Source organism: Lytechinus variegatus, chromosome 1 (assembly GCF_018143015.1).
Source record: "Lytechinus variegatus isolate NC3 chromosome 1, Lvar_3.0, whole genome shotgun sequence".
Taxonomy (NCBI): Eukaryota; Metazoa; Echinodermata; class Echinoidea; order Temnopleuroida; family Toxopneustidae; genus Lytechinus; species Lytechinus variegatus.
In genome coordinates, this window is record NC_054740.1 from 43,096,383 (window position 1) to 43,111,513 (window position 15,131).

The 15,131-nt window shown below is 39.0% G+C and overlaps 1 protein-coding gene across 1 annotated transcript in view; it reads right to left on the reverse strand.

Annotated features, from left to right (window-relative positions):
- Positions 1 to 3,797: 3,797 nt before the first annotated feature.
- Positions 3,798 to 15,131, reverse strand: part of LOC121414722 (ubiquitin carboxyl-terminal hydrolase 38-like) — a 37,061-nt gene continuing 25,727 nt past the window's right edge. Inside the window, exons 4-10 of the mRNA XM_041607790.1 lie at positions 14,522 to 14,623; positions 14,026 to 14,184; positions 11,667 to 11,863; positions 10,991 to 11,084; positions 10,044 to 10,274; positions 8,219 to 9,661; positions 3,798 to 7,680 (exon numbers count right to left, since the gene is read on the reverse strand). Of these exons, the coding sequence (XP_041463724.1) occupies positions 7,504 to 7,680; positions 8,219 to 9,661; positions 10,044 to 10,274; positions 10,991 to 11,084; positions 11,667 to 11,863; positions 14,026 to 14,184; positions 14,522 to 14,623 (2,403 nt within the window). The 3' untranslated portion in view covers positions 3,798 to 7,503. The remainder of the gene's footprint in view (positions 7,681 to 8,218; positions 9,662 to 10,043; positions 10,275 to 10,990; positions 11,085 to 11,666; positions 11,864 to 14,025; positions 14,185 to 14,521; positions 14,624 to 15,131) is intronic.

A 15,131-nucleotide genomic window follows, 5' to 3' on the forward strand; every position in this document is an offset into this window, starting at 1 on the left:
TCAGTAGATGTAATTCTGCTCAAAATTCCAAGATAATTTTAAGGTTGATAAAGGGACACAAAGGTGTAAACAAGAGGCAAGATTTTCATGAAGATTTGCAGAAATTGAATCATCACCTGCACAAAGACTTTTGAGATATCTCATCCCTCCAGACAAACTGATGGACAAAACGTACAAGGAACTAGTGGAGAAGTTGAAGGAACACTATAATCCTATCCCCAGTGAAATTGTGCAGCGATGCAAGTTCAATAGTAGATTCAGGCAGGAAAATGAAGGCATAGCTAACTACATGGCATCTCTTCGGTCATTAGCAGAGTTCTACAATTATGGTTCGAGTCTGGATACTATGCTCTGTGATTGGCTGGTGTGCGGTGTGAACGACGGCCACATACAAAGAAGGCTTCTGGCAGAGCGGGGACTGGATCTAAAGAAAGCTGTGGACATCGCATCAAGCATTGAGATGGCAGAGAAAATTTTTTCAAGATCTCCAAGCACCACAATCAAAGGAGATCGTCAACAAGATTGCCCCTGGCAAGCCGAGAAACGGTACAGAGAATGCCAAGCCTTGCTCCGGGTGTGGTAAAACCAATCATGCACCTGAGAAGTGTAAATTCAAAGACAGCAACTGCCAGAAAAAAGGGCACTTAGCAGCTGTGTACCTGAGCAAAAAGAAAGGAATAAAGCCTGTAGCCTCTGTAAAGCTGTAGATGAAGTTGATAAATTGGAACCAGAGGAAACATATGAACTTCATCGACTAACTGGGAAGACCAGTATGCCACCAATTACGGCTTCACTGTTCTTGGATAACAAGGAAAAGGAGATCGAGATCGACACTGGAGCATTGATTTCATTGATCTCTGAGACAATATTCAACAAGTTTTGGCTAGGTCAACAGCTGAAGTCAAGGAAAATAAAACTTCGCACCAACACACAACAGGAAATCGATGTAGTTGGAAGCTTTGATGTTGAAGTTACTACTGATGGAAGGAAAGTGCATACCACTCCTTGTTGTGAAGCCAGATGGCCCAAGTCTGAGGGGAAGGGATTGGCTGTATGTTGTTAAGTTAAATTGGAATCAGATCATGCAGGTCAATTTTGTTCAGCACTTGGATCTACAGAGCGTGATCAATGACCACAAAGCGGTCTTCAAAGATGAGCTGGGCACACTGAAAGGCATCACAGAAAAAATCAATGTAGATAAGGGTGCCACTCCCAGGATTTGCAAGGCTTGTGTCGTCCCCTATGCTATGAGGAAATTAGTTACTGCAGTTAGCCCAGGCACTGACCGAAGAGTGGGATGCACTGCCACAGAAGAGCATCAACAACTTTGTGGACAGTATGACCAGGTGTGTGGACGCATTGATCCTGGTCAGACAAGAGGAAATGGAGGAAGAAAGGAGGACAGTCAAGAGAGAGTCTGGAAGAGAGATGGTAGGAGTATGGAGGACGAGATAGATGAAGAGATTATAGAAGTACGGAGGACGAGATAGATGAAGAGATTATAGAGGAACGAAGAAAATTAGAGGAAAGCAGGGAGAGGGAAGAAGAGGAGAAGCGATTGGACGAAGATGGAAAGTGGCTAGAAGAGAAATAGAAGATAGAAGAGGAGGAGAGATTAGAGGAAGAAAGGAGGAAGTTAGAGAGGAGGAAACATTAAGAGGCAGCGAAGCAGGAGTTGGTGAAGAGAAGACTGGAAGAGAGATTGGAGGAAAAAAGTGAGTTGAAGAATAGACTAGAAGAGGAGGAGAGACTTAGGGAGGAGATCAGGAAGATTGAGGAGAGTGCAGAAAGCAAGATAGAAGAGGAGAAACTGGAAAGTAGAGTGGGACGAAGATGGAAAGTGGCTAGAAGAGAAACAGACTAGAAGAGGAGAGAAGATTAGAGGAAGAAAGGAGGAAGTTAGAGAGGATGAAACATTAAGAGGCAGCGAAGCAGGAGTTGGCAAAGAGAAGACTAGAATAGGAGAGATTGGAGGAAGAAAGTGGGTTGAAGAATAGACTAGAAGAGGAGAAGGACAAAGATGGAAAGTGGCTAGAAGAGAAACAGAAGATAGAAGAGGAGAGAAGATTAGAGGAAGAAAGGAGGAAGTTATAGAGGAGGAAACATTAAGAGGCAGCGAAGCAGGAGTTGGTGAAGAGAAGACTGGAAGAGGAGAGATTGGAGGAAGAAAGTGAGTTGAAGAATAGACTAGAAGAGGAGGAGAGACTTAGGGAGGAGATCAGGAAGATTGAGGAGAGTGCAGAAAGCAAGATAGAAGAGGAGAAACTGGAAAGTAGAGTTGTTGAACTTGTAAATGATACTAAATGCATTTCCATTAAACTTCCCGAGTGCCAGGGTGGACAGATTCAGATAGTAACTAAGGTTACCATAGCGACGTCATACTACGTCAAGACCAAACATGGCTATACACTAAAAAGAGGATTCATAGACTCACACTACTCGGAGACGAGACCCAAGACTGCGAAGTAATTTGAACTGTGAGTTATGTATTTTTATGATCTTCATGTATTTTATGTTTAAGAATACTTATATGTACATGAATGAATATTCATGTATTCCTATATATTGATATTTAATGCTATTATAATATAGTCACTGGGACAGTGATTTATTTGCTGGGGGGTAGCGTGAAGGAAACCCCTTTTTCATGAAAAGAAAATCTAATCTTGAAACAAAATATTTAGATTTCCAAAATTTTGTTTTTATCTGGAACTTTCGTTGTTTACATCACGCAACTGAACGCCACTATATAATATCCATAATCAAGCAATTGCTTCTCTTTAAAGAGATAGTTGAATATACGATGATTACCTATGTCTTTTTTGTCCGCTTTTTTTTCCTTCACACTTTATAATATCTGTTCAAGATCAGTGAGTTCAGAATTTGGCATATAGAAAGTGCAAGGTAATTGTTTGTGATATAGTGGACAGATATGAACTTCTTGAGGGCCCACAGTACAACAGAGCATTGACCGAAGAGTGGGATGAACTGCCCCAGGAGAGCATCAACAACTTTGTGGACAGTATGACCAGGTGTGTGGAGACATTGATCCTGGTCAGACAAGAGGAAATGGAGGAAGTAAGGAGGAAGGAGGACAGTCAAGAAAGAGTCTGGAAGAGAGATGGTAGGAGTACGGCAGAGGACGAGATAGATGAAGAGATTATAGAGGAACAAAGAAAATTAGAAAGCAGGGAGAGGGAAGAAGAGGAGAAGCGATTGGACGAAGAAGGAATGTGGCTAGAAGAGAAACAGAAGATAGAAGAGGAGGAGAGAAGATTAGAGGAAGAAAGGAGGAAGTTAGAGAGGAGGAACCATGAAGAGGCAGCGAAGCAGGAGTTGGCAAAGAGAAGACTGGAAGAGGAAAGATTGGAGGAAGAAAGTGAGTTAGAGAAGAATAGACTAGAAGAGGAGAAGAGACTTAGGGAGGAGATCAGGAAGATTGAGGAGAGTGCAGAAAGCAAGATAGAAGAAGAGAAACTGGAAAGTAGAGTTGTTGAACTTGTAAATGATACTAAATGCATTTCCATTAAACTTCCCGAGTGCCAGGGTGGACATATTCAGATAGTAACTAAGGTTACCATAGCGACGTCGTACTACGTCAAGACGAAACATGGCTATACACTAAAAAGAAGATTCATAGACTCACACTACCCGGAGACGAGACCCAAGACTGCACTGTGTGTTATGTATTCTTACGATCTTCATGTATTTTATGATCTTTATGTATTTTATGTTTAAGAATACTTTTTTTATGTACATGAATGAAAATTCATGTATTCCTATAAATTGATATTTGATATTATAATATAGTCACTGGGACAGTGACCTATTTGGTGGGGGTTAGTGTGAAAGAAACCCCTTTTTGGTGAAAAGAAAATCTAATCTTAAAACGAAATATTTAGATTTCCAAAATTTCCTTTTTATCTGGAGCTTTGTTTTTATCACATAACTGAACGCCACTATATAATATCCATTACCGCAATGATAACATTTATGCAACAGGGCCCTGTACCCTTTAATGTAAGCAAGAGCTTACCATACTGCACACACAGTGGAAGCAAATTCCCATTACAGTTATTTTAATTGATGGTGTTTTTGTTAAGGTAGTGAACCAAGAGCACAGCTACCCTTAAATGAAGTCACAATTCTGAGCATGGACAAGACTATATTCTTCAAATTGCAACCTAAGTGGTGCATTTCTGTGGCAGCTAGTGGAAGCCATGCAGTTTATGCATGCATCTACCATCAGAGTGCGAAACTCATATGACCTCACACGAGTAAAATGCATCTGACTACAAATTTCACGTAGGAGTAATGGTGTGTGACATGAAAAACAATAAGAAGGTTACATAGATGTGTGCATTGCTCAGGAGAGAGGCTTTCAGCAGACATCTACATGTATCAAGGATGCCGAGTGGGGAATATTATTACGACAATGAAATCTCCTACAAAGCAGTGGGTACACACTGACAGAATGGACCTGATGTCTGATCAGTCTATGTTGGAGGAATCTGTCACCTCACTTGTTGACTAGATGGACAAACATACCTCCCATCACTAAAGTGCTAAAGCTCAAGGTAATCTACATGCAACAGTGTCAAGAAAACTTGGATGAAAATACTGCCTTTGTGTTACTTAACTTCTCAGGGAACTAGATGATTTTGTCTTACATACAAGATGTAATACAGGGTTTTTACTGGGTACCACAGATTTGCTTGAAGAGCAAAGAAAGAAATACCTTGAATTATTTTAACCATTGAACAATTAATATTGCTAAAATCAGAGAAAGGATGCCAGCACTGCAGATGCTGCAAAGATGAGAGTCTATGGGACTCATAAAGTCAATCAACTTCATCCTACACTTGGTGTGCTACCAAGATCTTCTTGATAAAATGGGACAGCTGTGCCTCACTTTTCAAGGTAACAACATTGCAGCAGCATCTGTGAGAAACTGTATGACGGGCACAATTTCATCAGTGAATGGAACAGAACATAATCCAGACACAAGGTCGAAGGCAGTCCTTACTGACCGGATTGGATTCTTCGGCAATGCCGGATTCTCAAGTGTGGTGGGTGCAAAGACGGGAACGCTCATCAACTTCTTGATGGCTCCTCTTCAGGAACATGAATATCAGTTTTTCCATTAGGAAGAAACATTGAACAAACCAATGTCAGATCTGTGATGAAGAAGACTTATGCAATGGCCAAATACGATTGAACAGCTAATTTAAGAGTGTTTAAAGATCTCTCCCTAAATCCTACTTCACTATCACCAATAATACCATCTCTCCATCGTTTATTTCATTCTTCGTGTATAGTTCTTACTACCCTTGTTAACATGGAACTAAGCATGTTCATCAACATGTCTTATAAAGGAGATAAATCTGTTAATAAATCCATGATTGAGACCAGTGGAAGATTTAACATCTTGAACGATGAGCTCGAAGGTGATGCTGCCGTCTCTACTGGCCCAGCTAACCATGCTCCACCACTCCACTTGGCATTACCTCAGCTGACAGTCCATCTTAAAGCTGCAATGGAAAATTTCAAGAAAATAATTGAAAAGGATGTCAAGTCGATGCTGAATGGCATATTGAGGTCCAGAAGAACTTGGAATTTGAGAGTCACAGGATAACTGAATTAGAAAGGAAAAACTTGGACCTGGAGAAGTGCCTCAAGAGGCTAGAGAAGCCAAACCAAGTGCTACAAAAGAGGGCTGCTAGCCAAGATGTTGAGGCGAACTTGGCTGAACGTATAGCGAAGAAAGACAACTTTCATGTTGTTGGATTGGATGAAGTAGAGGATGGCAAAGATGAGGATTGTATCAAGACTGTGGAAGAAATTCTTTCATCAAAGTTCAGACTAAAAAATTAAGGTAGAAAGTGCTCGACGTGTTGGGAGAAAAGGAGGAAAACCCAGACATATAGTGGTAAAAACTTGTTCTCATGAAGACAAAATTCAGGTTATGAAGGAGGCATGAGTTGCCCTAAAGAAAGAAGGCTTCTACTTTATAGATGATCTGACAAAGACTGATCTTGAGGAAAAGAAAAAAATACAACAGTCAAGATGTTGAACCTCGTGCAAATATTTTAGTTCTTGAGTTTTCTCTCTTTTGGTATTTTGTAGATTAGTACATCCAATATATTCTATGTTAATAATCATAAGAATTCCAGGGCCCCACTCACAAGCTTTGCTTTTAAAGGGGTCCTTAAACCAATTAGTCTATGCCATAATCTAATTGATGTGTGTTTATGTACTCAATTACATTGTATGTATGTCTATTTTGATTATTATGTGATGTTTTTGCTCTTAAATAAATAAAATGAACTAAAATTGAACATAAATAAGGCTCTACACATTCCATCACCGAGGTTTCATAGGGATATTGTTTATAGCCGACCTTGAAATAAGACTTAATGCTTTGGTGAAGTATGTGTTGTACGATACCATTATTCATGATTTCATTGTAATATTTGGGAGACATAATGTGTATACATGGTCTTAATGCATCGTATGATTGCTTTTAAGGAGCCTAAGGAACAGGGAATAGAGGCTGTGGGGTAGTCGTACAGGGATCTTGCAATCTTCCCATTCTTTCCCAAGCTTCTCTAGATGTAAATGATGAATAATAGATTCATTACATTGACAGTGAAAAATTCTTTGTTCTAGCAAGAGTTAACGAAAGTTAACAAAAGGTAACTATTTATTATTCTAACCAGAGCTTTTTCTAATTCGCACATGAAACAGTTTTCATTCTTTCAGAAGATCAAAATTGCCACATCTATCTCTCTTCCAAGTAAATGCATTTGTACAGTTTCGTTTAAATATTTCTGAATAAATAGCAGTATAAATAGCAAAAATATAGGCCTTTATGGATTAACCCGTATAGACCAGTAATAAGTACATATCTGAAATAACAATACCTGCTTCAATGCAATGCAATATTCACTTACTCTGTTACCTTAAGACTTGGTCAGATATGATGTGCTAAACTGCAACAAAAACTTTTACATATTAATGATAGCATTGTATTCAATACAGCACTCATTTTTCAAGAGGGGGAATAGGTGAATCTTTATTTAATTTGAAGAGTGAATGCATATTCCGCTTTTCCTTAATTTTGTTTTCAATTTGAATTTTACTGTGTACCAATTCTGAAACCAGAATTAAGGCATAACCAAAAGTCTAAAACTGAATAACATGTATACTCCATGGTGCATTGCAAGAAAATCATGATTAATTGCACAATTTATCTTGTTTGGGTTCCCCAAATCAACCTTACATCTTGTAATCAATAGCCAGTCTGCTTCTTGCAACAAGGAGTTTAAAACTTATATTTGCTACAGATAACAGATTGTAAAATTGCAACAGAAATTGGCAATTGATTGAAAATAATATCTTGCAACATCCTCTAAGGTTGGATTGCAATTAAAAATTTGAAATGGTTGGTTAGGGTTGTGTGACCAAATGCTGCAGTTTTACGTCATCGTATCTGAACGAGCCTTAGAAGACGAGCCTATTGGAGGAGAGGCTTGGCCCTCCTCCACCCCCTCCCCCGCCGAGACCACACCCGCCAGGGGGGTCGTTCTTATCGTCAAAGTTCCTGGAGTAGAACGGCTTCGCTGTAGAGGCTGGCCGCTGTTTTCTTAAAGCAGCTTCACGGGCCTCAATCTCTCTTTCCTGCGAAAAATAACAAAGACACGAAGCAAACTGACAGAAAGATTTTACACATGAATGAAGCACAGATCCAAATTCCTATAATGTGATTTCTGAAAAGAAATTAGACGGGTTAATATAAAAAAAAAATATTTCCCTTTAAACATTGGATAATTCTTTTACCAATTTTATTGATTGACTTGAAAATACAATAATGACTAAATACAAGGGGTGGTATCTCAAACAAGTTAAGTCAGTGCTTAATACAGACAGTTCTATAAAATGCTAGGTTTTATCTCTTTACCTCATTCATTAAATAATCCAAAGAAAGACAATGTATTAGAGATTTCTTGGAAACCCAGTTCATACTTGCATAATGTTTTTACCATTTTTTTGTAAAAAAAATATCCTTTTTGAGAGATAATTTATTTCATTGTTAATTCGTACTAGGTACTGTATTGCAACAGGCAACTCGAAAAGTGCTTGTGAAGTTCCGCCAGGGCTAACTTTGATATTGCATTCCCTCTATCATCAGAATAAACTACATGCACATTACTCTTACCTGAATATAATGAAGATTGTCTTTTTGGATTGCATCTTGGAGATCTTTCCGCAAATGTTTCTCTTTCAAGACGGAAGGCATGTATGAAGATGACGACGATGATGGCACAGCTTTCTGCATTACCGAATCAATAGAGTCACCACTCCCATATTCATCATCACACTTCCTATAAAACAGAACATAAGCTGTGTCTCGTGGGAAACGCTGTGTAACCTTGCCAAAGGAGTCAAACCTGGAAGAAGTAACACGACTGTCATTAAACAGATACCATTTCTTGGGCAGATGATCTTCATCGGTCATTTCATTGGTTTTCGGATGGGTACCATCAACAGGGTTCCTTTCGCTCTTTTTCTGCCTCAGAAGCTGTCTCTGGATATCATCAACATCGTCACATGCATAACAATAGTAGTGTCCGCTTTCAGATGACATCCCTGAGTGAACTATCACTGTACTGAGGACATACTGAACAGTCCTGTCAGAGTCTCTCTCTGTGGAACAGTGGGCAGTACCCATACTATTCTGTCGAGTCCTCTTTGTGCATGGTCCACCATGGTTCCCGTCCACACTGCAGTCACCATCGCAAGGATTCACATCCAGATGGAGAATTCTGGGATAGCGAACATCCTCCATGATCTTACATCGTCTCTGCAGTTTGACATCGTAGGAGAAGCGCAGGAGTGTGATGATCAGAATCTCTGGTGCATTGATAATTTCCAGAGACTTCTCAGCATCCTGCAAGCTCTGGCACTTGTCACAATGATACCTGTTATCTTTTACCAAGAGCTCTGGACTGAAGTAATGTCTCAGAAGGTCTTCAAGCGAAGTCTTTGTGGTGTTGGCTTCAGAACTGGAACCTGCCACACTCTGCACTTCACTTGTTGATCTGCTACCGCTATGAAGATCGGGTCCAACAGCAGCGGCTATGGCACTTGCACCTACAACACTCCGACTATCCTGAGCTAATTCCATGGCAGGATAATCCGACTTCTCTGACTGCCTTTCTTCAGCTGGGGTATCACAACGTCCTCCAAGTAAATTTTCCCTTCCTTCTGTTCCAGGAAACCCAAGTGGCAAATCAAAAAATGTTTCCTTCCGACTCGACACTGTTCCACAATTCAAGCACCGGATGTGCGTTGCTGACTGTCCACCAAAGTGTTTCTCTACAATGCTCTCCTTTGATGGTAATATATCATCTTTTTTCATCTTTGGTGACGACCATGATCTTGTCTGATTGTAGGATTTACTAGAGTCCTTGGCCATGCTGCCACTACTGCTGCAGGAGGCAGTATCTACTGAAAGACATGCACTATCAGTTGGATGACATGGCATCATGGAACCTGATAGAGAAAGAGAAGCTAGTGGGCCTGCACTAGATGAGGGTGAGCTGGACGAGGAATCGACAGTATCTGTTTCCATTTGCACATCACTTCTGTCAATACATTCCTATGGGTTAAGAATATGAACAAATGAAGAATTCAGTAAAAGAGCCTAAATTCAGTATAGGTTCAGATTCTAAGTAATACAACTGTAATTCTGGGAAGCTTTCATGAAATGACTTGTCAGATGTTGTATTTGGCAATGTATGTTTTATTCAAACACAGGAACTGTGCTTGTCTAGTGATGGTAGCTCAATGCACCGGTGATGGTAGCTCGAGCTAAAGCCAGGGTAATAATAGCAAGCGCTTTGTATCCTCAGGCAAAAAGCGTTACAAAAATCCAGTTATTATTATTATCATTAATATTCTCAGAGAATATTTAATTCCTTGAATTCCAACTTGACCCCACAGCACATAAATTACGTTTCTAGAATTCAACCAATAGCTACCTGATCATGTGCTTCAGGTCTCGGTGAAGAGGCTGTGGACGAGGATGGGGATGAAAGCGACGATGTGATGGATGCTGCCGCGTTCTTCATCATCTTTCTCCATCCCTTCTCCTCCTCATCCAGTCGGTCCAACAGGTACTTGAGGAACTCTGAACAGTCCTGCTGAGAGCCAGGAGCAAACCAAGGGGGTCTTGACGCTCTCAGGAACTCCCTCGGAGCGTATGCTGCCCTCTGAAAGTACACAGAATGCAATGGATTAAAAAAAACAAGCCCAACCTACAAGCCCTGTGGGGCATACAAGTTCTCAGCTCAAGTGCTAGCTATGTATCAATCATTGGTCCACATTTTGACTGCCATGGTCTTAAACCTGTGTTGAAATCATAGGAAGCCTTTAAGTAAGGGGAATTACAACACCAATAAGTTATTCAAAAAATCCCACACCTCCCAACCAATGAAACTGGAAATAAGGATGACATTGCTAAAAAATGGGAAAACACGGCATTTCCCGTAGGGAAATCCTAATTTTCAAAGTGAAGCCACAAAGCTAAAACCCATCAAATTGTAAATTGCTGATTGTTCTACTTTCCATTTGGTCTCATCCAACATGGTCATATTATACTTTGCCTAACAATCATTTCATCTACTAACCATTTCTTCTAATTTCCGTCTAGTCCATTTACCATTTGTCTAATATCAAATTAGGCTACAGATATATATAGCTTCTACTTGATCGAACGCCAATTATTATAATGGTATTAGGTATGCAGTTTATGGACCAAAGTTTCATTAGACAATGTAAAAAATACTAAGTCAATAAATATAAAATTATACCGATCGGGTATGGCATTAGACTAAATGAGAATGAGAACAAGTGGGTATTATGCCAAGTATAGTTTAGCCCATGTGGTATCAGACTATCTGAGAATATGAACTCTTAAATTACCTACCTGAGTATGAGCCAAGAATGCAAAGCAAAGTTGTAGATTATACATGATACTCTGTCTGCTGAAGAGTGGGTAGGTGATTATGTCACTGCAGAACCTACATGTGGAAAGGGCGCAAAGAATGAATGTTATGACTTCATGCATAAAGTAAATGAAGCATTCCAAATGTAATGAAATGATACATTAGGAAATTGTTACAATAACTGTGTAGTGACAAATGTAAACATTTCTTATTTGCACAAATGATATGCATCATCATGATCATCATATCATCACCACCACCACCATCAATTCATTATCACAATCATAAAAATAACCATCACCATCATCACCACCAGCATCCTCCTCATGTAAACATATCTTTTCAAAAGTCTGTGCCGCTACTGACAGGAATGACGCTTTGAAGGCATTACCTGGTCTTCATAGCGGCTTTCCTGCATTCCTATTTTTATGCTATGATGGAGTGTGAGAAATGGTAATGAAATCTCGCTTGCAGAACTCCCGCCTGTAAGACAGGGCTCCGACTATTTACAAGGTACCTTACTGAACAGGGTTCCATAACACGAAGGTTAGCGATTAATCGTAAACTTGATTTTCACGATTGCTTGTACATTGTAGTCAATGGAATCAATCGTAGACAATCATTGCTAAGCTTTGTGACACAGGCCCTAGGACTTACTTTGATGACATGTATAAAGCTTGTATGACACTGTTCATGTAGCAGGTGTTTCCCAGGTTGACCAAGCCTGTTTTACCCGTATCAGAGCGGGGCTCGAACCTTGAAGAGAATTCTGTTCCAAGGCCACCTTTCTGTGATGTCCAGGCACTCTGCTTCAGCCTGGCCATCATACTCGTTTCACTGGGGCGGGGGAAACCCTGAACAGAAAAACAAGGTATACCTACACTGAGGCTTTGCAAGATACATAAATTTACAACTGCAGTGCTTAAATTAGCCTATAATCTTCGCCGAAGATGAACCACAGTTTGTCATTGGACTTCATCTGAACCGTCATACTAGCCAATTTTCGTTATAAAAAAAAATCAATTTCAAGATTTTTGCAGAAAATGAAAGTACAAGTCCTAATTTCATTCTACAGTGCGTATCAAAAAAAGTTTACACTTAGAAAAAATCCTGTAAAATTATACATTTGTAATATCCTGAAGATTTTTCCACATTTCAACGTTGGTACAGATCCATTTAAGCAAATGACGATATAACTGTCGAAAAATATTTCTGCTTGAGTGAGCACCACTTACTTTTGAAAAGTCAGTGAAAAATGATTTGCGCAGAACTTTGAAATAGTTATGCGAATAAAAGTAGACCGTAATCATGAAGAACAGGTGGAATTTAGCTTGTGAAATTGATTTGAAGATATTTTTTACATTTTTAAACTTGTTTCCTTGCCAAAAACACTTCGAAGAGTGCATTGCACCCCACACACCGAGGCCATTGCGACGATATTTGCTTCACACTGAGCTGTGACTTACATGAAATGGCATAGGCTTGATTTTCAATTTGATAATCATGGTCAAGCTTGGAAAAAGTGTGGAGAAATAATTATCATTACATGAAAAATGATATGTAAACCCACTTTAAATGATACAAAATTAGTGAAAATGCTAGAGATGTCTGATAAAACTTTTGTTCAGATTCATTTATTAGGTTATGTCCTCAGATCCAGCTGGCACATACATGTATAGGGTAAAGTTTGTGCTTAATAAGTGTCGAAATTCCAATTTGGGTGGCAAAATTGTTACGAAATGATTGAACGTATCCATTTCATTTCAATTGACTAAAAGTGCAAAGGAAATGTATGAGAAATGTTTTACAGGGTAAGTTTGATTTCGCCCTTTCCCCTTGATACAGCGTGAAAACGAGCATTTCTGCGCAAACAGATTTCTGCAAGGTTTGCAAAAATGGACAGTGTTCACTCAAGTGTAACATCCTGTCAAAACTTTTACTTTCATTGGATAGACGAGACCAAACCCAAGATTATATGTGAAAGAATTACCCAGATGTTGTATACTTTTTAATTCCCAGGGCTTTTTCAAAGTGTAAACTTTTTTTGATACGCACTGTATACATAATTAAATTTCTTGGCAGCAATTTATTGTATTTTCAAAGATACGAGGGGATTTTCACGGAGATGCCATACGAATTGTTGATAAAATGTGCATATCCCATCGGATGCATGAACTGTAGCAGAGCAAACAACAGCTGCGTGCACTTAATATGCCAAACCATTGTATCTGCACTGCACCGACTTTGCACATGAAAGAGCAATACATTTTGCTTGATCGCGTGCATTGAAATCGAGGTCAGGGTTGTTGTATCCCCCAAGGCTTTTTTTGAACAGGAAAAATCTGAAGTGTTCAAACCAAAATTAAAGGAAACATGTAGCTCTTTTGCAATATATTTTCTGATTCTTGGGTTTGTTTAAAAATGAAGATATCAATGTCAAGCTATTGTCTGGGTCTTTCCAAACATGTATTTTTCTAGCAATGAATATGTTGTAAGGCTGGGAAACAAAGTGTGGAATTAATATAAAACTTTGAAGTCTATTGTCTCTGAAATAGGATTGCACTGTCATATGTGTGAAGCGATGGTTTGAATGACGGCCGAGGATGTATGTCTCTACAGTTATGCTGTCATATATTTTTCTACGTTTCTGTAAGAAAACTGCCACTGGACGTTCGTCAATAAAAAGAATAACAAATAAACCAAGACAGGAGTGTTCAGGTGGTGGCTGCTTTTTAGCCACTGTTCAAAGTCTCAGCATCAAACATGTTGCTGACATTCCATGTAACAGCATCAGACTTGTAAGAGCACAGACAAAAGCTGCAGCCTCCGCCTAGTTTATAGGGCATGTTTAAATGAGCTTTGAAATGCATTACAAATGCGATGTTCAAATTAACTTTGAAATAGAAACATGTTGAATTCATGTGGTTATCCAATCTCTCAGAATATAATAATGCATATCAAAATTGATGTCTTATGAAATTCAAAAATTCTCTTTTCATATCATTCAGCAACTGACCTTGAGGGCTTCCAGGAGGGGATCATAGAGCTCTGGGTATCCTACGTGGTGATACATCAGGCAATACACAAGATCAGCGACCTTTGACCTGAAGCTTTGACTGGATGGCGTATCCTCAGCATACAGTCTCTGCATCAGCTCTGGTATCTGGCCTAGGATCTGAAATAAAGAGAATAAAGATATTTTATGAAAATGAATTGGTGTATGACATAACTACCGCAATTGGAAAAATAACCATAATGCTTTGTTATCCTTGCAACGATCATAGTATCATGGATCAGTCACGATCATAGTATCATGGATCAGTCTTGGACTATTGGTGGCTTTGTAGGTGGAAACAGGCTACAATTTTTGTGTTTATATAATACGGATTCCTAATTAGAAAATACCAGGTTTTTTTTTCGTTATGTTGCAGCCTGATTAATGGTATTAAAACACAATCACCAACACCAAGGTTCAAATTGCCAATTAGTCTTCTATTTGAGGATATGTTTACCTTATGAAAGGCATCCGGAGAGTGTTGAAAGCTGAGGAGCATATGAGAAAACACATTGAAGGCACAATCTCGGACAATGGGGAAAAACAGCCGTGACACCATCTAGAATTAGACAAAAACAAAACACAAGGAAAATAGCTAAATGAAAGCAGTAAGCCTCAGAAATCGGTCTTAGCAAACCTGGAACCAATTTCATTAAAGAGTTACAACTGTTGTAACTTTGCCATTATTGCAACTACCATGGTAACCTTGATATTAATTGGCTGCTGAGCCATGTTGCCATGGTAGTTGCCACTATGCCACAGTTACAACAGATTCTTTCTGTAAAGGTCAAGTCTACCCCAACAAACAGTTTGAATAAGTGAAAGATCAAACTAGCAAGCGAGTCTTAGATTAAACTGTTTTGTAAAAAATAAGCAAAACTTTAAAATGTAATAACTTTCTTATTTTACATACAATTTTTAATGAAATTGTCAGCATAACACTTGATTGACTTTTCTCTACTAATTCAAATCAACTTTCTTCTGGGGTAGACTTAACCTTTAAAGAAAGGATCATAATGTTTTTGAGCCATATCATGTTGAACTTACAATAAAAAATAAGCTTAAAA